The 25,464-nt window shown below is 36.9% G+C and overlaps 1 protein-coding gene across 2 annotated transcripts in view; it reads left to right on the top strand.

Moving 5' to 3' along the window:
• The window catches only part of MYO9A (myosin IXA), a gene marked incomplete at its 5' end in the record, with an annotated part of 231,895 nt that overhangs the window by 135,786 nt on the left and 70,645 nt on the right, over positions 1-25,464 (top strand). The window contains 8 exons of one of the 2 annotated variants that reach the window (XM_079698961.1): positions 1,873-1,953; positions 3,719-3,829; positions 4,695-4,817; positions 6,989-7,138; positions 7,952-8,271; positions 8,554-10,158; positions 13,121-13,196; positions 13,710-13,922. In XM_079698961.1, the coding sequence (XP_079555087.1) occupies positions 1,873-1,953; positions 3,719-3,829; positions 4,695-4,817; positions 6,989-7,138; positions 7,952-8,271; positions 8,554-10,158; positions 13,121-13,196; positions 13,710-13,922 (2,679 nt within the window). Of the gene's footprint in view, positions 1-1,872; positions 1,954-3,718; positions 3,830-4,694; positions 4,818-6,988; positions 7,139-7,951; positions 8,272-8,553; positions 10,159-13,096; positions 13,197-13,709; positions 13,923-25,464 lie in introns of both variants that reach the window. The other variant, XM_079698962.1, reaches the window with a different exon arrangement.

The following is a 25,464-nucleotide window of genomic DNA, read 5'->3' as shown; positions in this document are numbered from 1 at the left end:
AATTGATGCAGGGATTTTGGAAAACAGTTGAAAGACATGTAGAAGATTGTTCATAGCAACTTTATTCCTAACATCCCAAACTTGAGCAACCAAATATCCATCCTAAACAGATAACTTAACTGTGGTATAGTCATATAATGAATCACTACTATATAGTGCTGAAAATGTACAAGATACAATTGTATGCAACAAATACAAGATAGTACATAGTGTATCTTTCTCTTTATATAAAGTTTAATAGTAGGTAAACTGACTTACCATCTTGGAAGTAAGGATAATGGTTACCCTTGGTTGAGGTGTGGAGGGTGGAGGCAGGTAGCCTATGTACAGTGATCTTGCTAAGTTCAGTGGGATGGAGCACAGAGGGACTTCTAAGGTTCTAATAATACTTTATTCATTGATTTGGGCTCTGGTTTCAAGAGTGTATTCCCTTTGTGAAAATTCATCATACTGTGTATTTATGATTCAAGCCTTTTATATTATGTGTATTATATTACAGTAACACACACGAAAAGAACACCTAAAAGTAAAAAAATGTGTATGTTGATGTAATATATATGACAGCAATAACAGGAGTCTATGTGATTGTAAGACTTCTAAGTTTTACTTGAAATCATAAAATATTGACTCTAAGTATACTGTGCGGTTAGGTTAGTATATTGTTATCCATAGAGCAGACACACACACACAAAACAATACAAAGAGATGTAGCTGAAAAGCCAATAGATAAATAGAACACTAATAAACAAAGTATGTTATCTGACTGTAATTAAACCAGAAATCAATAAAATAAAGATAACAATCCCCAAATATTTGGCAAATTAAAAAGACATCTAAATAAAACATGAGTCAAAGAGGAAGGACAATTTTAAAAATATTTTAAATGGAATGAAAATAAAATATCACAGTTTGTGCAGTGCAGCTAAATCAGTACTCCAAGGTTAATTTATAACATTAAATGCTCTTATTAGAAAAGGAGAAAGGCCTTAAGTCACTAATCTAAGCTTCTACCCTAAGAAACTAGAAAAAGAAAAACATTAAACCCAAAGCAAGCAGGAGTGAAATGATAAAGTAGAAATCATCAGTGAGATCGAAAACAGAAAAATAATAGAGAAAAACCAATGAAATAAAAAAGCTGGTTTGGGGCTTCCCTGGTGGCGCACTGGTTGAGAGTCCGCCTGCCGATGCAGCTGATACGGGTTCGTGCCCCAGTCCGGGAAGATCCCACATGCCGCGGAGCGGCTGGGCTCATGAGCCATGGCCGCGGAGCCTGTGCGTCCGGAGCCTGTGCTCCGCAACGGGAGAGGCCACAACAATGAGAGGCCCACGTAGCACAAAAAAAAAAAAAAAAGCTGGTTCGTTGAAAATGTCAGAAAATTTATAAACCTCCAGTCAGACTAATCTGGAAAAAAGAGGCAAAGCACAAAATTATCAGCATCAGGAATGAAAGAGGGAACATCACTACATACTCAAACATTAAAACTGAAGCAGGGGATTACTACCTTCCTGGATACCCTACTGGATGTTTTTCCCAAAGTTACTCTGAGACTGCATGAGTTTGAATAAAGTTGTTTCATGAAATGTGAAGAAAGGTAAAAAATTTATTATAGACTTAGATTACTATAAAATATATCTGCAGTATTTACTATTGCCAGTCTGTCAGCTTTAAGGTTAAACTGCCATCCTCGTCCTTAACTGGCCTCAGTTTAATCAGTATGGCAGTGTACACAATGTGCTTTTCAGAAACAAACCTATTTCTATGTATACCACTTTTTTTTGCATATTTTACCAACATTGTTGTTTATATTTATAAACCATTCGTTGCCAGTTTGGAATGAGAGTAAGTGCTAATTATATTCCTTTGTATTGCAGGCCTCATTAAGCAAGCTGATGGAAACACTTGGTCAAGCAGAACCATATTTTGTAAAATGCATTCGCTCCAATGCCGAAAAGGTAAAAATGTCTGTAAATAAGAGCTTCTAGCTCAGCTTACTTCAAACCAAGCTTTAAATTCTTTCTAAGGAGAATAAGTGGCGGGGAAGAGCTATCTATAATCTTTGTAAGGAAAACGGTGTTCTGTATTTTCTATGAATATCCTTCTTATTTCCTCACTTACCTGCCTGAAAAGTATTTATATGGGCTCAATTTAGCATCTCCTAGAATTTAGCATCTCCTACAGAAGCAAAAATCTCTTGAAATTCCATCATATAAAAGAATTTTATGCAACTTTTGTTACCCGTACCAAGGTTAATCTCTCTTGTTTAGATACAAGGTATCAATTATTCTTACAGAACTTGCGTGGCATTTTTCATGTTTAGAGATTCTTGTCTCTTCAAAATAGGGAAGATACTCAACATTCTTGATTTCTTCTTGTTTTATATGACAGTCCCCCTTATTAGAGCTTTGCAAAATATATCTGTTAAGTGTAAACAGTTGTCATTTTTATGTCCATCATAGGAAAAAAATAGTTCTAGCCCAAACTGCTAAAATGTCTTAGGAATTAGGTTCAGCTTTCTTAATTCTTAATAAGCAGTCTCTAGCTCTGCTAGTTATAAGCTTTGTGATCTTAGATGAGTTACTTAACCTTTCTATGCCTTAAATATTTTCATCTGTGTAACAATATAATGGAATTGTAGGACCAACCTCATAGTGTTTTGTGAATACATATGAGTCAATACCTGTAAAGTACTTAGAATGTTCCTGGCCCATACTAAGCACTTAGTAAATGTTAGCCATTCTTTTATAGTGACAAAAGAGGAAACCATTTTATTTACAGTTAAATAGAAGTTTGAGTCCTTGTTATTCTTGCTATGCAAAGCGTTCAATTGATGAAGTATTTAAGGGCACAGGATAAGTACAAAATAAATATTAACTGCTATTATTATTTAACATAAGTTGCCCACTTGACTTTTTTTTTTTTTTTGACAGCTGGTATGCCCCATCTTTCTGCAGGAAAATATTTGGGATTGCCTTAGTGGATCATTGAAAATAGTATTTAGAGAATAGGGAGAAATATCAGAAGCTCCAAATACAGCCTCTTTTGAATGTCTAAAAATATGCCTATGAGATACCTAGGAGTGACAAAGTGTCATGACTGGTGATGATCGAATGCCTCCCTTTAGCCTCTTCCCTATTGATGCTTATACAATGAGAGATCAATTCTCAGGGATTATAGGAATTTTTTGTTTTTCAATGTGTCATACCAGTATCATCAGCAAAAACTAGGGAAGTAAACTTCTTTTAACCTTGTACTAGTCATACAAGAAGAAATATGTCAGCTCTCAAGTTAACCAAGGCAACTGGAAGAGTGTGGGGTAAGTCATTTCTGAGTGAGATTGTAGATAAAATCTTACTTAATAAAAATATAGACAGTCTTGACTATGTATAAGTAGATTAACCTTGTTACAAATTTTATAGTGACTAGACTATGTGGCCTGTGGGCAACTACATTCCTTTTGAGCTTTGAAGGCCCTCTTCTTCTGCAAGTAGAGAAGCCTGGAAGCTTGGTGTCTCTTTTTTCCTTTTGGTCAGGCAGTTAGAACTTTTCTGAAGCTACCAGCTGGGGAGGTGAGATTGTCCCACCACCTCTGCTGTATCTTAACCAGACGGCCTCCAGTCAATTCCTAGATATTCAAAACTTAACTACACTTATAAGACAAACATTAATTTGGAGATCTATTCTCCTGGGTTAATCTTTTTTCCATTTGCTTTGTTTTAGTTGCCATTAAGGTTCAGTGATGCCTTGGTACTTAGACAGCTTCGGTACACTGGGATGCTGGAGACAGTTCGAATTCGCCAATCAGGATACAGCTGCAAATATTCTTTCCAGGTTATGCTTTTATAGTGATATTTAAATATATTTGTACATCAAGTAAATTATTCCTATGCCTTGCTTATTTTTTATTTGGGTCTCACTTGTTGTTTATTTCTCCTGATTCTTCCTTTACATTCTATCTTTTGTATACAGAATTGAAGAGGGATAGAGAATACTCATTTCCATTGAATGACAGCAATCTCATTAAGCTTGTGTTGTAATAGAATCCACTACTTGGCTATTCTCATTTGATCTGAATGTTTGTTAATATAAGTTTACCCATAACATGGCAATTCTTCACACTGATTACGCCAGTAATTGAACTACTTCAATCAGAACTATCTAGTTCAAAAGAAAAGATCCCATTTGATTTTTCCTAAAGTCTTCTCAGCAGGATTTTCTTACATAGGAGGCTGCCAGCAAGGCTCACAACTGTTCTCATCAGCTACTGCTGCTATGGATATAGAAATTATTTTGAAGCTTTTCAGCAGCTGAGCAGGTCTTTACTGTTGAGGGAAAGCTTTATTCTCAGTTGTACCCTGAAATAGCTGTCACCTTTGCTTATTTTTCTGCTAAAAAATTCAGATTTTTGTTAAATAACCTTTTCTTTGGTCTTTAGTACAGCTTTCTCAAAGGAGAATTAGCTTCTGCCCTTCTTCTTTCATTCCCCTTTGATAACAAAATATGTAGGAATCACTATCTCCCCCTACCATTTTACTAATTAACCTTTTGAAATATTTTAAACTAACAAGTAAATTCTTGGTTTCACCCTGTTTAAAATAATGAGAAAAAGGTCAATAAAAGGACAATTAGCTAGTTTAGGATTTTGTTTACATATAATTCTTTTGTGATTTTACAACATCTTCTTTTCACTTTTCAGGATTTTGTGAGCCATTTCCATGTACTTCTTCCCCGAAATATTATTCCATCCAAATTTAACATTCAGGATTTCTTCAGGAAAATACATCTTAATCCAGATAATTATCAAGTTGGAAAATCCATGGTAAATATAATATATACAGCTTTTGCCAGATTGAGTGCATTTTTGTATATAAGTAATAATGGCAGTCTTTGCTGAGGAGAATGTTTATAAGAAAGTGTACCAGATATCATAGGGAAATCGATTAGGCCAAGATTTTTACTTAATAATATAGTCAGTATTAATCAAAGAGCTTATGGCCAATGCTCTAGTACTGCCTGTAATTTTAACTGCTTAAAAAGCATTTCTTCCTAGGTATTGCACTGTAATTATCAACTCAATTTGCCTAAAGTGACCTTATCCAGATTCCCCTACTGTCTTTAAGTAATCAACTAGTCTTTTTCTCTGTCACCTTTCTTCTAGCTTCTTAGGCTAGAAACCATAATCGTATTTTGGCTTACCCTTCACTTTAATCATTTTACAAAGTTCTGTTTCTGTTTTTTTCCTTATAAATGTTTCTCACATCTCTCCCTTTTTCTCCATTCTTACTGTTTCCATTTTAGTTTTGTTTTGTAGCTCTCACACATTTCTCTTATAGTAAACAGATCCATCATCTAATGCCAGTCTATTTTTTATTCCATTTAACTCACTCTACCCATAGTGTCAAAATCATCGTCTTAATATACTTTATGTCAGCCTCCTGCTCAATAATAATCCCCTTATAACCTCCTCATTAAATCAAAACATCTTTCTCTTTTTCAAGAACCTCCATGTTGTGACTTCACACTGTTTTTTTCCTTTTTAATAAATTTATTTATTTATTTATTTATTTATTTTTGGCTGCAGTGGGTCTTTGGTGTTGCGCGTGGGCTTTCTCTAGTTGTGGCGAGCAGGGGCTACTCTTTGTTGCGGAGCACGGGCTCTAGGTGCGTGTGCTTCAGTAGTTGTGGCATGTGGGCTCAGTAGTTGTGGCTCGCGGACTCTAGAGCGCAGGCTCAGTAGTTGTGGCACACAGGCTTAGTTGCTCCGTGGCATGTGGGATCTTCCCAGACCAGGGCTCGAACCCGTGTCCCTGCATTGGCAGGTGGATTCTTAACCACTGCACCACCAGGGAAGCCCCACTTCAAGCTATTAATTGTTCCATTGTCCCAGTATGTATCTTTATTCTTTTTTTTATAATTTTTTTTTTACATTTTTAGAAATTTATTTATTTATTTATTTGGCTGTGTTGGGTCTTAGTTGCGGCAGGCGGGATCTTCATTGCGGCGAACAGGCTTCTCTCTGGTTGTGGCACGCGGGCTCAGTAGCTGCGGCATGTGGGCTTAGTTGTGCCGTGACATGTGGGATCTTAGTTCCCCGACCAGGGATTGAACCTACATCCCCTGTCTTGGAAGGTGGATTCTTAACCACTGGACCACCAGGGGAGTCCCTGTACCTTTGTTCTTATTTCCAACTCCTTGTTTTGCTCTGTCTCTTGCCCTGAATAGCTTACTGTTTTCCTCTTTGGGTATCTAATATCTATCTGTACTTTCTAAGAATATTTTTTAATTGTTGACAAAAATGGGGAGTGATGGATATGTTAATTAGATTGTGGTAATCATTTCAAAACGTTTATACATACATCAAAACATCACATTGTACACCTTAAATATATACAGTTTTTAATATCTACCTGCTCTTAATGTTGAAGTGTAAATCCTGTTTCCAAAGGGACTATGTCTAAGTTATCTTTGTATCCCCCTAAATTCCTAAAGATTTATAATAGAATGAAGGAGTAACTAAGTAAACTGATGAATAGCTTTGGGCAGCAAGAAGCCTTTGACGCATGCTGGGTTTCAAAAAGACTATCATTATTGGTTTATTCATATTATGATCAAACTTTAAAATTTGTGGTTGTCATCTTTTTTTTCCCCACTCCAACATCTTTGAAAAATATGACATATTAATATTACCAGTACTGCATTGGCTTCTAATGGTGAAGTTCCCAAGGGAATAATGTATCACAGTCTCTGGCACTGGCATTTTTGTAGTGATGTTCACCTTTCCAGTTCCCCTTCTATATTCTAATGCCTCCTTTCCAGTTTGAGAATGACTGCTTTGGCTAAGTTGATGGAAATATCTATCAGTACTGCTTGTACCTGTCTGCCACTATGTCTGTTCTTCTCTAAAAAAGCTTACCATAGGAACGATGATGCATGAAATAAATTTCTCATTTCTTCTTAAGCTGTATGCTTCATCTTTTTTCCTTCTGGTAGGTGTTCCTAAAGGAGCAGGAACGACAACACCTACAAGATCTGCTTCACCAAGAGGTGCTCCGCAGAATCATATTGTTGCAGCGATGGTTCAGGGTCTTGCTGTGTAGGCAGCATTTCCTCCATCTGAGACAGGCATCCGTTATCATCCAGGTAGGAAACAAAAGATTCTTTGCATGAGATTGGCTAGTTTATTTAGCCAGTGTTTTAGTAACTAGACTGTTTTACTGTGAAACATTTAAGTAAGAATGTAAATTTCTTCAGTGGTGAGAATGTGTCCTACTCATTTGTTAAATGTTCACAGCATCCAACAGATTACCTGGCATATAATAATAGACTTTTAATAAATATTAATGGAGTTAAATTGAAATTAAATTGAATTTATAGTTATAATGTCTTGTGAGGTATGATTAGGGGCAAAGGAATTATGTGCCTTAATTTTTGTTGGCAAGTTATTTTTAGTTTTCTGAGTGATATTTGAGAATTATATGTACATTGTTGTTGTTATGTATTCATTTTGGATGAAAGGTATCATATTTTACATTTATCTTTTATTTTCTCCCTCTTTGATTTATATGATGGCTGTTTTCCACAGGATCTTTACTGTTTGTACAAGAAAATCTTTAATATCTTAATCTTTGCAATGTATACACGTTGACGTTAAACCCATGAATATTGGCAAATTGTAGGTGAGAATATAATGTAATTTGTTAAAATTAATTTGCAGGGCATGAAAGCATCAAAAAGTTTTAAATTACTTTAAGTTGTATAATTAACTTCATTGAGGTTATATTATCTAAAATAGTTATTTTAGCCAGGCATATCTGGAAAAGGAAACTTTTTTTACTTTAACCACCCACAATTTAGCTGTTTAGCCACTTAACCTCTAGTTATGACATAAGAAATTTCTGTGAGAATGTGTTATAAGATATGACAACAGTTTTTATTATTTTGTCTTCCCCGTAGCGATTCTGGAGGAATTACCTAAATCAGAAGCAAGTCAGAGATGCAGCTGTGCAGCAGGATGCTTTAGTTATGGCTAGTGCAGCCACTCTTCTTCAAGCTTCCTGGCGTGCCCACTTAGAGAGGCAGCGGTATTTGGAGCTCCGGACTGCAGCCATTGTCATCCAGCAGAAATGGAGGGAGCACTATAGGCGGAGGCACATGGCTGCTATCTGCATACAGGCGAGATGGAAAGGCTACAGGGAAAGTAAGAGGTATCAAGAACAAAGGAACAAAATTATCCTTTTGCAATCACTATGTAGAGGATTCAGAGCAAGACAAAGGTAATCTTTTTTGCTATAATAATAAATTCCTCACTTGTCAAATACTTCTTATATGTCTGCTCTAACATTTGCCTAACTTGAGTTAGAATTGGTTATCTCATTTTGTCTTCTCCACTAGAAATAGAATTGTGAAATGTGCATCCAAGTTAAAGAAACACTTAATATTATAAAAAGAAAAATTTTGAGACTTTCCACTTTTTAAAAAATTCTCAATAAATGTATTCTCTGCAGTGGTAACCAAGAGATATCTCTAGCCTATTTTTTTTTCCTGTTTTGATATAGATTTAAAGCTTTAAAAGAACAAAGACTAAAAAAAACAAAACTAAAACTTGGATTGGCAAATATCAAGCCATATGGAACTCTGGAAATTCACGGTTCAGACCCTTCAGAATGGGAGGATTGTTCATTTGACAACAGAGTAAAAGCCATAGAGGAATGTAAATCTGTGATAGAGAGTAATCGAATTAGTCATGAAAGTTCAAAGGACTGCTTGAACGAGTCCCCAGACAAGCGACAGGAGAGAGCCAGAAGTCAAAGTGGTATGGACTTGCAGGCAGATGTGACTGTAAGAGAGAGACCCAAGTCCTTGGAAGATCTCCACCAGAAAAAAGTGGGTCGGGCCAAAAGAGAAAGTCGGAGAATGAGAGAACTAGAGCAAGCTATATTTAGTTTAGAATTGCTGAAAGTCCGTTCTCTTGGTGGTGTGTCTCCTTCAGAAGAACGTAGGTGGTCTACAGAACTGATGCCTGAGGGCCTTCAGTCTTTACAGGGTACACCTGATAGTGAAAGCTCTCAAGGAAGCTTGGAACTTCTGAGCTGTGAGGAAAGCCAAAAGAGCAAACCAGAGCCCATAATTCTAGATGAAGGAGATGTGCCGTTTCTGTCACCTAAGATATCTAGCAGTCCAAATTTTGATTCACAGGACAATGCCCTCAGTACCTCAAGTGAGACTAACTATACATTGATTCAAAAGAGGGCACCTTCTGACTCAGTGCATTTAAAGAATGGGGCTATGAAGGAAAAACTGGTTTGCAGTTCTGAATCTATTACCTGTAAACCACAGCTGAGAGACTCTTTTATTTTAAATAGTCTGCCTACATTTTTTTATATTCCCCAACAAGACCCACTGAAAACAAGTTCTCAGCTAGACACAAGTGTCCAGAGAAACAAACTATTGGAAAGTGAAGAAACACTTCCATCTCTTACTTTGGATATCAACAGGGAAGCCAGAAAGTACCACTTTCCAGGGGAAAATCAAGTTGTTGCTTCTTTGAATACAGATTCTTCCAATATTGTGCTTAAGAAGTTAGAAAAGCTAAACACTGAGAAGGAAGAAAGGCAAAAGCAATTGCAGCAGCAGAATGAAAAAGAGATGATGGAACAGATTCGCCAGCAAACAGATATTTTAGAAAAGGAGCGTAAAGCCTTTAAGACAATTGAAAAGCCAAGAACTGGGGAGACTTTTCTGGTACCATCTTTCCATCAGTCAAAGCAAAGAATAGAGAGGCCATCCTCTCTCCTCATCCTGAATACCCTAAATAAGGACGAACCCAGTGTAGCTGGGACTCCATCAGTAACTGTTAAAGATGCTGCTCTTGCCCCAAAAGACAGTCCCTCTGCTCACTTACCCTTGAAGGACCGACCTGTCACTCTGTTCTTTGAAAGAAAAGGAGGCCCATGCCAATCTAGTGCTGTTAAGGAATTATCCAAGACAGACAGAATGTCCACTCAACTGAATGTAGCCTGTAAACTCTCTAATAATTGCATTTCAAAAAGAGAACACCTTAGGCCAACTCAACCTTGTAGCTACAAATCTGATGACCCTTTCAGAGATGGAACTACTAGGGCCATTTTCTTCACGCCAAAGGAAAATATGAGTAGTTCCCTGTAAGTGAAGTCTTTATTTATTTTTATGTATAAATGGGAAACTTTTTGGAAATTTTCATTAGGGTGCCTTGATGTGCCTCAACTATTTGTATGGGTGCTACTCAAATTAGCCATTTTCTATGTGTAAAAAAATTTCCTAATTGTTGACTCCACCAGCCACCTGAAATTGGATATAATTATACCCTAGGAGTCTTTGACTAAGCACAGATAGCACGGTTTTTGGTTCCTCCCCATTAAGTGAGAAAACATTTGTGAAGGGCTGTACAGTGCCTGGAAACTTAGTAGGCAGTCAGCAATTGCTGGTTGCCCTAGAGCTGTTAGGTGTAGCAGTCCAAGCTTGTTAGTATCAGGCTTTAAAGTTAATGTGCTTTGTCAAAGCTGTTGGCCTATTTATGGTCTGCATTAAGTTCTTTGTACTTTTTGCGGGGGGGATAAAAACCACATAAAATTTACCATCTTAACCATTTTAAAGTGTACAGTTCAGTTGTGTTAACTATATGCACACTGTTGTGCAGCAGATCTCTAGAGCTTTTTCATCTTGCAAAACAAACTCAATTACCCATTGAAAGCAGCTCCCCTTTTCCCCTTACCCCCAGCCCCTGGCAACCACCATTCTACTTTCTGTTTCTAAAAATATGACTACTGTATGGTTTTTTTGGGGTTTTTTTTTTGTCTTGTGAGATCTTAGTTCCCCAACCAGGGATTGAACCTGGGCCCTTGGCAGTGAAAGCGGGGAGTCCTAATCACTGGACCGCCACTGTGTAGACCACTGTGACTACTTTAAATACCTCACATAAGTGGAAGTTCTTTATTCTTTTAAGTTGTCTTAAGTAGTGGTAGCTGTGAGAAAGCATTTCTTAAGTGGGACATAAAAACAAATTTGATAAAATTTAAAATATTTATATTAAGGCTATGTATACAGTGAATTCTTTCTGTTCTTGTGGGAGAATATCACTTTAAATGAAAGGAGGGCTATATCTTAGGGCTAAAAAAGTTAAATTTCATGTTAACTCTGGAAATAACTTTTTCTCATCATAACCTAACTTTTAACTCTGTCAGTCTTTAAAATTACAGATTTTATAGAAACTCTTTGTAAATATGGGCAAGAGATCATTTATATTTTATTTTTCCACTAAGAATTTTTATAGAGGAGTATGAAATGCAGTTGGACTACATGACAACTTGAGATCCTAGTGCTGCACATTAACCTAGAGATTGCCCAGAAGTTCAGACTCTGTGTAGCATATAAGCCCACCAGAGAATGTTAAAAACATATTATTTCTGTCATTCTGATTAATTTTAGTTATGTGAGGGGTGTGCATGTGTGTGTGTGTGTGTGTGTGTGTGTGTGCGTAGTTGTTACATCCATGAATCTGTTTTGTAGAAGACTTACAGATTTCAAAAACATTAATCATCCTTGTGAATTATTCCTTTTATCATTTTGCCAAGATAAAGTCTTATAGCTACTTGACCTAGTTTGCTTTACCTTATTAATATCTATGTATCTTCAAAATGATTATATATTAGATTGTTTGTGTGAAAGGTTAAGTAAAGTTCATACTTCACATCTTCTCTTGTTCTATAAGTAATACTAGAAACATTAGCATTTTATAGACTCATAAATGTTAGTGTTTCTAAGTTATAATATCTAGTCCAGTTCCCACATATTATAGATGAGGTCACTGGTGCCCATGGAGGTGAAATGACTTGTATAAGGTCACATATTTAGAGAAACACCTGAGACCAGAATTTGAGTTTCCTGTTTAGAAATCAGCATTGGATGTCATGATTAAGAAGTAACATTAGTGTCCTTTCTATGCCATAGTGGTGATAAGTGCATCTTAGTCTTCAGCTGGTTAGTAAGGGAGAACAAAAAAGAAATCACGGAGAAACTAAGGGAAAATGCTGTGAGTTTAAAAGTTAGTTAGGGTGGTCAGGTGCTATCAAAGGTCCTATTAATTGTTTCTCTTTTGGAGGAAAAAAATCAAAGGTAAATGGCTCAACTGTGGCAAGAGAGATTTTTAATAACCAAAAGGGTTATTCAGGACAACCTAGGATTGCTGGACTTGATTGTACACTGGTCAGAAGGGAGATCTCTGAGAAGCTTTTAGCTATCAGAAAGATTGACATCTAATTAGCTTTGTTTAGGGATTATTGCATAGGGCAAAGGACAAGATAACCTAGGCCTTCATTTATAAAATTAAGTGGAAGATTTTGAATGCAAGGGCAATTACTCTGCCAAATGGTATTATAAGTTAGTGTCTACTTTAAACCCAGCAGTATGCTAGAAGGTAAGATATGATTTTCAGTGAGTTTACAGTCCTGTTATTGATAAATTTTAAGACTCATGGTTCTGAGTTAATATAGATAATTGGGGCCATAAAAGTACAGGTTCTGTTCAGATTTTCATCAGACACAGACATTCATTTCTACAGAGAATTTAATGATAAAACAATCATATCATGTGGTTATTCAAGCAGAATTAAATTTTCACAGACTAACACTATACCATCTTTATGGTTTGGGGCATACTTCTTTTAGCTTGATAACAATTTCTTATTCTGCCAGTGTTGATTTTATTCTAAAAATTTTAAACTAAGACCACAGATGAAAGCTACAGAGAGATTTCAGAATGAAAATTTGCTTATCAATAAGACCATCTCAGTATAAAACAAAGGACCATCTCAGTATAAAACAAAGTAATGAGGTCCTCATCACTGGGTGGCTACTTATCAGGTATTTTATAATGATTAGAGTAAAGGCCCCTTCTTCTGAGACTGATTCTAAAGATTTGGGGATTTGGTATTTTCCCTTTCTCATTATCAAATCCATTTCTTTGACCTGACTTGTTAGACTATATTTCATGCTATACTTTTAAGACTGCTGCCATGAGATACCTGCTAGGAATTGAAATGTAATCCTGTTGTTTTATCCTAAGTGTCACCAAGGAAGCCTTAAACAGTGGAAATCCTCAACTCCATAAACAAGATGAACCAGCTTGGAAATCTGTGAAGTTAACTGGGCCGGGCCAAGGAGAGGTAAGTATTGACTTTTGTTTTATTTATCTTCTCTGCAAAATAGGTGCACGCTGTTTTGGAAATTATTATTCTTGTAGGTAGAGCACCTCATCTACTCATTTACTCCCAAGTGTTTACAGAGAGAGAAGCCATGAGTTAAGTCTGTTACACTTAGAGAGGAGTACTTCAGGCAGGGAAGGGTGCCTAAAAATCCAGATTATTTACAAAAAAGAAGTTGCTGAGGAAAAGAAGGCAATTTATGCAAGTGACTTTGGTGACTCATGGCAGTGAAAGATGACTTCCTTGGCTATGGAGAAGAACAGTATAGATTTAGCTTCCATTCTTATTCTTTGTCCAGAGTAATGAATATGGATTGCTTTTGGTTATCGCTGTCACTCCTAGTGGAAAGGGCACAGGGGTGGAGGGGATGTTTCAAGAAATTCATGAGCTCTCTGATGTCTTTCATTGGCATCGTCTCCCAAAAACCAAAACAAAACATTTTTGTGTTATTTGTTTTATCATTTGGTCAAGCAGGTTGCCAGACCGGCCCATAAAAAGAAAGCTCGAATGGCGCGGACGCGCTCCGATTTCTTGACTAGAGGTACTTTTGCCGATGGGGAGGGGGATACAGAGGAAGATGATTACGATGACATTATTGAGCCCCTTCTCTCCCTTGACCAAGCTTCTCACTCTGAGCTAGGGCCTGTACCCTGCCTGGGTCAGGCCTCTCACAGTGACTCCGAAATGGTAATTTTACAGCAATATAAGAAAAATAGGCAACAAGCAAATCTGATGGGAATAGTCTTTGCTAATCTAAAGCTAACCTTCACAGCTTCTTCTCCTTATAACGGTTTGTACATGGGAAACCTCAGTGAACAAAGCAACTAAAGCTAAACCTTAATTTAGTAGGACTTGGATAAAGGGCACTTTAACAGTATATGTCAAATCATAAATTAGGCAAAAAATATTAAAGTTATTTAACTTAGCACTAATGTAGGACTTTTCTGTGTTATATCTTAAAAGGTCTAGAGCAGGGAGCCTCAAATTTTTTTTTTGTAAAGGGCCAGATAGTAAATGTTTTAGACTTTATGGGTTATACAGTCTCTGTTGCAACTGCTTAACTCTGTTACTGTAGAGTGGAAACAGCCATAGGCAATAAGTAAACAAAGGCACATGGCTGTGTTCCAATAAAACTATTTACAAAAACAGGCAATGGGCTGTATTTGACCTGCTGGTCATAGTTTCTTGATCCCTCCGTGGTCTAGTGAATAGGGTATATAAAAAATAATCCAGTAGCTTTTAACTGAAATGGTATTCTCTCTTCTTTTCTTTTCTTTTTGGCTTTAAACTTACTTCCCCTCTGCATTTTTTAGTAATAGAAAATAAACATGAATTTTTAAAAATTTAATAAGCAATGCCAAAAATGTCTCCTTGGGCCAACCGAGCCAACTAAAAGGCTATAGATAATGTGAATTTGTCTTAATCACAAATTACAACATTGGAGTTATGTTTGAATAAAGCTGCATTAAGAAAATAACTATTGGGGCTTCCCTGGTGGCGCGGTGGTTGAGAGTCCGCCTGCCGATGCAGGGGACGTGGGTTCGTGCCCCGGTCCGGGAAGATCCCACATGCCGCGGAGCGGCTGGGCCCGTGAGCCATGGCCGATGGGCCTGCGCGTCCGGAGCCTGTGCTCCGCAACGGGAGAGGCCACAACAGTGAGAGGCCCGCGTACCACAAAAAAAAAAAAAAAAAAAAAAAAAGAAAAGAACTATTATCATATCTCAACCCAAATTAGGCATATATAGTTTGATAAGTACAAATGTATTTATAGGTATAAAGTGTTTGATTTTGGAATTGTCCTGGAAAATACAATATGAGTACCCTGTATGTCTATTATGTACTAAAACATTATCACTGAAAAGGTGGAATGATATGCATTTTATTTCCGTGCATATCCTTAATTAAGTTGGGTCTCTAATGTTTTTCTTTAGTATCTGTTCATTATGGGAGAAACATTTTGGGATGGCCTCTTTTTGACTCATTAAATATTTTATCTTTGAACTGTTTTAAAAGCTGTTTGATTGTTCCAAAGACCTAGTTAATTAAAATTTTTTCTAAGTTCCAGAATATTTTCATTGTCTTTATCTTTTATTGGAGATGGACCCAGTTTTTATTTATTTATTTATTTATTTATTTATTCAGTACGCGGGCCTCTCACTGCTGTGGCCTCTCCCGTTGCGGAGCACAGGCTCCGGACGCGCAGGCTCAGCGGCCATGGCTCATGGGCCCAGCTGCTCTGCGGCATGTGGGATCTTCCCGGACCGGGGCACGAACCCGTGTCCCCTGCATCAGCAGACGGACTCTCAACCACTGCGCCACCAAGGAAGCCCTGGACCCAGTTTTTAAATGATAATATTGATATTCTAAGAAAGAAAAAATAAAAACAACAACAAAAACAGAAAAATGCATGACCAGTTCTCTAATTAGACAAATGAGTCATTACCCTGAGCCAAACTGTAGGACTGTAAAAGTTGCAGCCTGTATATCCATTGATATATATATAATTAGAACCAAAGCGTTCTCTTCAGTGTAGTATAAAATAACTCCACTTTGGGGCCTCCCTGGTGGCGCAGTGGTTGAGAGTCCGCCTGCCGATGCAGGGGATACGGGTTCGTGCCCCGGTCTGGGAGGATCCCATATGCCGCGGAGCGGCTGGGCCCGTGAGCCATGGCTGCTGAGCCTGCGCGTCCGGAGCCTGTGCTCCGCAACGGGAGAGGCCACAACAGTGAGAGGCCCGCATACCACAAAAAAAAAAAAAAAAAAAAAAAAAAAAAAAAAAAAAAAATAACTCCACTTTGGAGGTGCCCTATTTTTGAGTTATAAATAATGAAATATACTCTATCATATGCTTAGTTGTTAAAGATGAAATTATGTAATGGAGCAAACTAATTTTAATGAAAAGCACGGCTATACATTTTTAGTGTAAATAGGGAACATGCTTAAATTATTCTCCAAAGTGTACATAGATTTTTCATTTGTTGAAGAATTTAGCATTTATAATGGCTGTTTCGTTCCTGAGAGTTTCCTTTGTTACAAACCTTAGTCCTTTTGGTGGTAGAATTCTTTCTCACTGAGAATTACTGAGATGAACCAGGAAGTTGGGCTTTCTGCTTGGAGCATTCAGCCCCTTTAAGGGTTCTAGCTGGTAGTCTCTGCCTGTGATTCTGTTCACCTGCTTGACAGTCACTGCATGCCAGTAGTTGTAGAGCACCCTCCTGCACAGTGTGTTAGTCACCTCTCCAGCTTTCTCACTGTCCTTCTGTTTCATCACTAGCTATTTTAGGAATAGTTGGTGGTGGTTGTTTCTGGTGAACACTTGCATGAGGAAGCTTTGCTTTTTAGAATATGCTGATAGATACTTACTGGGGTTGGGGGTGGGAAGGGTAGGGACAGTTTTAAAGTGTGTTTCTGTTTGTTTATCTTGAAAATATGCCATGTTCTAATGTTATCTGATATTGTGAAAAATGAAGTCTACTTGTTTCTAAATGGAATCTACTGAGTTCTCAAAATCCACATATCTTCAGGATTTTAAATGGGCTTGATTTTCTGGGCACATGCTTTTTTAAAAAACTGGATAGTTTTTGTTTTTTCTCTGAACAAAGTGATTTTAATAACTGACATTTGCTAAGAAGTGTGTCTGTCTTCGAGGAAGCCATCCACTGACCTTTCCAGTTGTGAAATAACTGATCTAATGAGATAAAGACAGTTAGAAATGAATTACCTGAAGGGGATTTGATAAGCATTACCTCCTGAGCTGGTGAATTGTTAATTAGTTGTTACCTGCTGTAGAGGAGTTGAGGTTTTCCCTCCTTATGACTTTACTGTTTTTTTTAAACTTCCTGCTTTTAACTCTGCCATTTGAATAACTGTTTAGTCTCTGTATGCTGCTTTCACTTAGTTTTTATACCTACCATGTTTTATTTTATTTTATTTTATTTTAACATCTTTATTGGAGTATAATTGCTTTACAATGGTGTGTTAGTTTCTGCTGTATTAACAAAGTGAATCAGCTATACATATACACATATTCCCATTTCTCCTCCCTCTCGCATCTCCCTCCCAACCTCCCTATCCCACCCCACTAGGTAGACACAAAGCACCGAGCTGATCTCCCTGTGCCATGCGGCTGCTTCCCACTAGCTATCTGTTTTACATTTGGTACTGTATATGTCCATGCCACTCTCTCGCTTTGTCCCAGGTTACCCTTACCTCTCCCCATGCCCTCAAGTCCATTCTCTACATCTGCGTCTTTATTCCTATCCTGCCCCTAGGTTCTTCAGAACCTTTTTTTTTTTTAGATTCCATATATATGTGTTAGCATACGATATTTGTTTTTCTCTTTCTGACTTCACTCTGTATGACAAGACTCTGGGTCCATCCACCTCACTACAAATACCTCAATTTCATTTCTTTTTATGGCTGAGTAATATTCCATTGTATGTATATGCCACATCTTCTTTATCCATTCATCTGATGATGGACACTTAGGTTGCTTCCATCTCCTGGCTATTGTAAATAGTGCTGCAGTGAACATTGTAGTACATGTATCTCCAGAATATACAAGCAGCTCATGCAGCTCAATATCACAAAAACAACCCAATCCAAAAATGGACAGAAGACCTAAATAGACATTTCTTCAAAGAAGACATACAGATGGCCAACAAATACATGAAAAGAACGTCAACATCACTAATTAGAGAAATGCAAATCAAAACCACAATGAGGTATTACCTCACACTGTTTAGAATGGCCATCATCAAAAAATCTACAAACAATAAATGCTGGAGAGGGTGTGGAGAAAAGGGAACCCTCCTGCACTATTGGTGGGAATGTAAATTGATACAGCCACTATGGAGAATAGTATGGAGGTTCCTTAGAAAACTAAAAACAGAACTACCATATGACCCAGATATGGCATTACTGAGCATATACCCTGAGAAAACCATAATTCAAAAAGAGACATGTACCACAATGTTCATTGCAGCACTATTTACAATAGCCAGGACATGGAAGCAACCTAAGTGTCCATCAACAGATGAATGGATAAAGAAGATGTGGCACATATATACAATGGAATATTACTGTTAAGCAATATTTTTAAGGTGGCTTTCATATCATTTTTTAGTCTCTGAATCATCTGGATGGTGAATGAGTTAATAAAATCATTTCTATCCCTTATTTGTAGGATTGGTATAGGTAACAGTTTTCTCTGTATAGTTTATTCTACCGTTCGCTAAACTTAAAGCAATCATCTCCATGGGTATGACTCCCAAATAGCTCTCCAGAATTTGTTGACTTTATCTACAGTATGCTAAAACTAAGTTTTTCATTTCCCCCCAAAATTCCTATACTTCTTATATTCCTATTTCTGTTTGTTTTTCTCTGAGATTCTCTCCAATCCTTATCTGTGTTGAATTTTCCTTCTCTCTACTGTCCACTCCACAAAAAACTGCCAGAAAAAACCCATTTATCAAGGCTAAATTTATTAGCTTATTTTACAGTAAGGGAAAATCCACCTTGACTAAGTCTTAGTAATTTCTCAGAAGGGGGAAGTCAGGAAAGGATATTTATAGGATTTTAGGGCCTAGGCTGGTGATTTTGAGGGTCTTACAAGTTTGAAAACCAGCTGAATTGAACAAAGTTTATGACATAAAAAGTTTAGATTGGTGGCCCCAGGACAGCAGCCACACTATTGAATATACTTGGTATTTATTTATTTTTTAATATACTGTCTTCTATTTGATTTTATTTAATTTCTTCAAGCCTGTTAGGTCTTTCTGGTTTTCAGTTTTGTTCTCGGTTTTTTATTGATTTTTTTTTTTTTTTTTTTTGGCTGCACCGCACGGCTTGCAGGATCTCAGTTCCCCGAATAGGAATTGAACCCCGGCCACAACAGTGAAAGCCCAGAATCCTAACCACTAGGTCACCAGGGAACTCCATACACTTAGTATTAATATGTGTATTTTATTCCCCCCAAAAGTCAGGGACAGTTCATAGCATTGTGACTCTCCACTGTTTGATTTGGTAGAATTTCCCTATGAAACCATCTGGGGTTGATACTTTTTTGTGACATAATTCTTTTATTATAAGTTCCTCTATTTCTTCTAGGAGAGTTAGTCTTTAAAGCTTTCTGTCTAATGGGGGCAATTTTGGCAACTAGTTTTTTCCATTTCAGCTAACTTTCATATTTATTTGCCTAGAGGTCTGGAAAGTAGTCTCATGATTTTAAAAAATTCTGTTTCAATGGTTATTTCCCTTTTGTCATTTCTTATTTTGTAGATTTTTTCCCCTTACCTAGTTGTTTGTCTATTTTGTTAATTTTTTCCAAAGTAACAGGATTTGGTTTATTTATCATACCTACTTTTTTTTCATTCTCCACTGATTTCTGCTTTTACCTTTATTATTTATTTTATTATGCTTTTTTTGGTTTACTTTCTTACTTTTCTAGCTTTTGAGTGGTTAATTCAATTCATTCATTTATTTTTATCGATACAGGTTTGTAAGGCTATGGTTTTTCCTCTGGTCACACTTCAGATGTACCTTGTTTATTCTACTATGTAAAGGATTTATTATTTTTTAAGAAAATATGTAATTTTAGTTTCTTTTTTTACCCAAAACTTGTTTCATAAAAATTTTTGTGTTTTCAGATGAAGAGGCTTTTTTGTTTTTTAATTTTTGTTAGTTTCTAGTTTTATTGTATTCTGTTGAAAGACTTTATGATGCTTCTATTTGATCAGATTTACTGGTATTTTCTTCGTTACTTAGTATATGATCAGTTTTTGTGAATGTACCATGTGCATTTTTTAAATTGAAATATAGTTGACGTACAATATTATGTTACTTTTGGATATACTATGTAATGACATTTGCATACATTATGAAATGATCACCATGATAAGTCTCGTCCCCATACAAAGTTATTATAATATTACTGACCATATTCCTTATGCTGTATATACATCCCCATGACTTGCTTACTATTAAACTGGAGGTTTGTACCTCTTAATCCCCTACATGTATTTCGCCCACCTCTCCTACCCCGCTCCCTTCTGGCAACCACCCATTTGTTCTCTGTATCTGTGAGTCTGTTTTCATTTTGTTCAGTTTGTTTGTTTTGTTTTTTCGATTCTGCATATGAGTGAGATCGTGTAGTTTTTGTCTTTGACTGACTTATTTCAGTTAGCATAATACCCTCTAGATCTGTACATGTTGTCTCAAATGACAAGAATTAATTTTTTTAATGGCTTAGTAATATTCCATTGTTTATATATATACCACATCTTTTTTATCCAGTCATCTATTGATGGGCACTTAGGTTGCTTCTATAGCTTGTCTATTGTAAATAATACTTCAATGGACACTGGAGTGCATATATCTTATATTAGTGGGGTTTTTTTCCTTTGGATAAATACCCAGAAGTGGAATTGCTGGATCATATCATAGTTCTATTTTTAATTTTTTGAGGAACCTCCATATTGTTTTCCATAGTGGCCATACCAATTTACATTCCCACCAACAGTGAATGAGGGTTCCCTTTTATCCACATCCTTGCCAACACTTGTTATTTGTTGAATGTGTATTTGATAAGAAGGTATATTCTCTATTCAGAGTATAAAATTTTAATATATATCTGTAAGCTCTACCTTATTAATTATGTTGTTTGCCTTCTACATCCTTATTATTTTTGATCTGTCTTATACAGAATGTGTTAACATCTCCTGTTATTCATTGTGAATTGTGGCTTTTTAGTATTAAGAAGTGTCCTTTGTCAGATTCCATGTTTTTTGCTTGAATCCTACATAAATAATAATATCACAGCCTCTGTTTTCCTATTATTTCCACTTGCCTAGAATACTTTTGCTCACCCCTTAGTTTTAGCTTTTCTGGATCCTTTTGTTTAGAGGTGTGTTTTTTTGCACAGTATAGTTGGGCCCTGCTTTGTGAGCCAAATTAAAAATATTTTCCTTAATAGGTGAGTTAAATCTATCCATATTTATTGATGTAACAGATTAATTCTCCACTCTTTCTTATAATTTTGTTATTATTATGTTAAATTTGCTGTGTTTATGTTACTTTTCTTTGATCTTTTATTTTTTTTAATTTATTTTGATGTTTTGGAGAGGTTGTGTTCTTGTTCTGTTGATTGTTTATCTTTATATATAACTTTTTTAAATGCCTTTAATATTTTTTAATTTAACCAATTATACCCTAATTAGTCATTTTAAAATAAATAATATTCTCACCTATTGTGACACAACTGTTGATGAATTATTCTAGTCTCTATTCCCTTCTACTCTTATTTTTTAGGCTTTTATTTCTACTTTGTCAGAACATGTAATTTTATGTATGATTCTTTCACTGTAGTCCCTACCTTTGTTTTTGTCTTAGATCTATTATTAAATGTATTAAATTATCACTTCAAGTATTTTGCAGAAGTTTCCCTGTTTATCTCTTGGTTGGATGAAGCTCTCCCCCTTAGTAGATTACTTACGAAGGGCCATCAATATGGAATTCCCCAAGATCTTTCTATAGCCTTGATGTTTGAAGGGACATCTTGGCTACATATAAAGTCCTTGATTCATATTTTCTTTCTCTGAGTTTTTTGAAAGTGCTATTTTATTGTTGTCTTACTTTATTTGTTACTGTTGGTAAGTCTCTTACCAGTCTAAATCTCTTGCCCTTATAAGTTATTTGATGTTTTTACTTGCATGCCTTCAGAGTTTCTTCTTTATATTTAAAGTTTAAGATATGTCTTTAAATCGATATTACAGATTAATTATCCTGTATATCTGCAGGACTCTGTCAATGTGTAAATTCTGGTCTTGCCTTATTTTTGAAAAGTTTTACTGGATGATAGTTTTAAATATTGTGTTCTGTTGTTTTGTTTTTCTTGTTTAGGGACTGCAATTACAAACAAGTATTTTTCTTTTCCTATCATCCATTTCAACTACCTTCTCTCTGACCCTTTTTGCTTGTTTCTTTATATCATTTTATATTTTTTTATTATCTTCCTGCTTTTGTCCCCTTTAAATTTTCCATTTGTGCTTTTTCTCCCTTAGGCATCTCATAAGTTAATCTTCATTTCACTTTCTTATTGATTGATTGATTGATTGATTGATTACTGTGTCCTAGCTGCTGTGCACAGGCCTTCTCCAGTCACAGCAAGTAGGGGCCTCTCACCACGGTGGCCTCTCCAGCCGCGGAGCACAGGCTCCAGCCGCACTGGCCTCAGCAGTTGTGGCCCGGGGGCTCGGCATCTGTGGCTCACGGGCTCCAGAGCGCAGCCTCAACAGTTGTGCTGCACGGACACAACTGCTCCACGGCACGTGGGATCCTCCCAGACCAGGGACTGAACTCGCATACCCTGCACTGGCAGGCGGACTCCCAACCACTGCACCACCAAAGACCTTGACTGTCTTTTTATTTCTTTCATGAGTTCATTCAACTCTACTTTCATTTCTACCCAGTTTTTGCTCTCTCAGGGTTAACTGTTCATTATCTTGATAGCTGCTATTTCTTTTTTTTTAGCTGCATTGGGTCTTCATTGCTGCACTTGGGCTTTCTCTAGTTGTGGCGAGTGGGGGCTACTCCTTGTTGCAGTGCACAGGCTTCTCATAATGGTGGCTTCTCTTGCTGCAGGGCACAGGCTCTAGGCACGTGGGCTTCCGTAGTTGCAGCACACGGGCTCAGTAGTTGTGGCTCACGGGCTCTAGAGCGCAGGCTCGGTAGTTGTGGCGCACGAGCTTAGTTGCTCTGCGGCAAGTGGGATCTTCCTGGACCAGGGATTGAACCCATGTCACCTGCATTGGCAGGTGGATTCTTTTTTTTCTTTTTTCTTAACATCTCTATTGCAGTATAATTGCTTTACAATGGTGTGTTAGTTTCTGCTTTATAACAAAGTGAATCAGCTATACATATACATATATCCACATATCTCCTCCCTCTTGCGTCTCCCACCACCCTACCTATCCCACCCCTCTAGGTGGTCACAAAGCACTGAGCTGATCTCCCTGTGCTATGCGGCTGCTTCCCACTAGCTAGCTATTTTACATTTGATAGTATATAAGTCCATGTCACTCTCTCACTTCGTCCCAGCTTACCCTTCCCCTCCTTGTGTCCTCAAGTCCATTCTCTACGTCTGCGTCTTTATTCCTGTCCTGCCCCTAGGTTCTTCAGATCCATGGGGTTTTTTTAGATTCCATATATATGTGTTAGCATATGGTATTTATTTTTCTCTTTCTGACTTACTTCGCTCTGTATGACAGTCTCTAGGTCCATCCACCTCACTACAAATAACTGAATTTCGTTTCTTTTTATGGCTGAGTAATATTCCATTGTATATATGTGTCACATCTTTTTTTTTTTAACATTTTTATTGGAGTATAATTGCTTGGCAGTGGTGTGTTAGTTTCTGCTTTATAACAAAATGAATCAGTTATACACATACATATATCCCCATGTCTCTTCCCTCTTGCATCTCCCTCCCTCCCATCCTCCCTATCCCACCCTTCTAGCTGGTCACAAAACACCGAGCTGATCTCCCTGTGCTATGCGACTGCTTCCCACTAGCTATCTGTTTTACATTTGGTAGTGTATATATGTCCATATATACACTATCACTCTCTCACTTTATCCCAGCTTACCTTTCCCCCTCCCCATGACTCCAAGTCCTTTCTCTAGTAGGTCTGCATCTTTATTCCTGTCTTGCCCCTAGGTTCTTCATGACCTTTTCTCTTTTTTTTTTTAGATTCCGTATATATGTGTTAGCATACGCTATTTGTTTTTCTCTTTCTGACTTACTTCACTCTGTATGACAGACTCTAGGTCCATCCACCTCACTACAAATAACTCAATTTCGTTTCATTTTATGGCTGAGTTATTCCATTATTATTCCATTATTATTATTATTATTATTCCATGAGTTATTCTCATGGAATAATACTCATTATTCCAATAATTATTCCAATAATTATTGGAATTATTATTCCAATAATACTCATTATTCCAATAATACTCATAATACTCATTATTATTCCATGAGTTATTCCAATATTCCATTGTATATATGTGCCACATCTTCTTTATCCATTCATCTGTCGATGGACACTTAGGTTGCTTCCATGTCCTAGCTATTGTAGATAGAGCTGCAGTGAACACTGTGATACATGACTCTTTTTGAATTATGGTTTTCTCAGGGTATAAGCCCAGTAATGTGATATCTGGGTCATATGGTAGTTCTATTTTTAGTTTTTTAAGGAACCTCCATACTGTTCTCCATAGTGGCTGTATCAATTTACACTCCCACCAATACTGCAAGAGGCTTCCCTTTTCTCCACACCCTCTCCAGCATTTATTGTTCGTAGGTTTTTTGATGATGGCCATTCTGACTGGTGTGGGGTGATACCTCATTGTAGTTTTGATTTGCATTTCTCTAATGATTAGTGATGTTGAGCATTCTTTCATGTGTTTGTTGGCAAACTGTGTATCTTCTTTGGAGAAATGTCTATTTAGGTCTTCTGCCCATTTTTAGATTGGGTTGTTTGTTTTCTTGATATTAAACTGCATGAGCTGCTTGTAAATTTTGGAGATTAATCCTTTGTCAATTGCTTCATTTGTAAATGTTTTCTCCCATTCTGAGGGTTCTCTTTTCATCTTGTTTATGGTTTCCTTTGCTGTGCAAAAGCTTTTAAGTTCCATTATGTCCCATTTGTTTATTTTTATTTTTACTTCCATTACACTAGGAGGTGGATCAAAAAAGATCTTGCTGTGATTTATGTCATAGAGTGTTATGCCTATGTTTTCCTCTAAGAGTTTGATAGTGTCTGGCCTTACATTTAGGTCTTTAATCCATTTTGAGTTTATTTTTGTGTATGGTGTTAGGAAGTGTTCTAATTTCATTCTTTCACATGTAGCTGCCCAGTTTTCCCAGCACCACTTATAGAAGAGGCTGTCTTTTCTCCATTGTATATCCTTTCCTCTGTTACCAAAAATAAGGTCACCACATGTGCATGGGTTTACCTCTGGACTTTCTATCTTGTTCCATTGATCTATATTTCTGTTTTTGTGCCAGTACCATACTGTCTTGATTACTTTAGCTTTGTAGTATAGTCTAAAGTAGGGAGCCTGATTCCTCCAGCTCTGTTTTTCTTTCTCAAGATCGCTTTGGCTATTCGGGGTCTTTTGTGTTTCCCTACAAATTGTGACATTTTTTGTTCTAGTTCTGTGAAAA

Source organism: Hyperoodon ampullatus (assembly GCF_949752795.1).
Source record: "Hyperoodon ampullatus genome assembly, chromosome: 3".
Lineage (NCBI taxonomy): Eukaryota > Metazoa > Chordata > Mammalia > Artiodactyla > Ziphiidae > Hyperoodon > Hyperoodon ampullatus.
The sequence above is the reverse complement of the archived record's forward strand: the minus strand, read 5'-3'. Positions and strand labels throughout refer to the sequence as shown.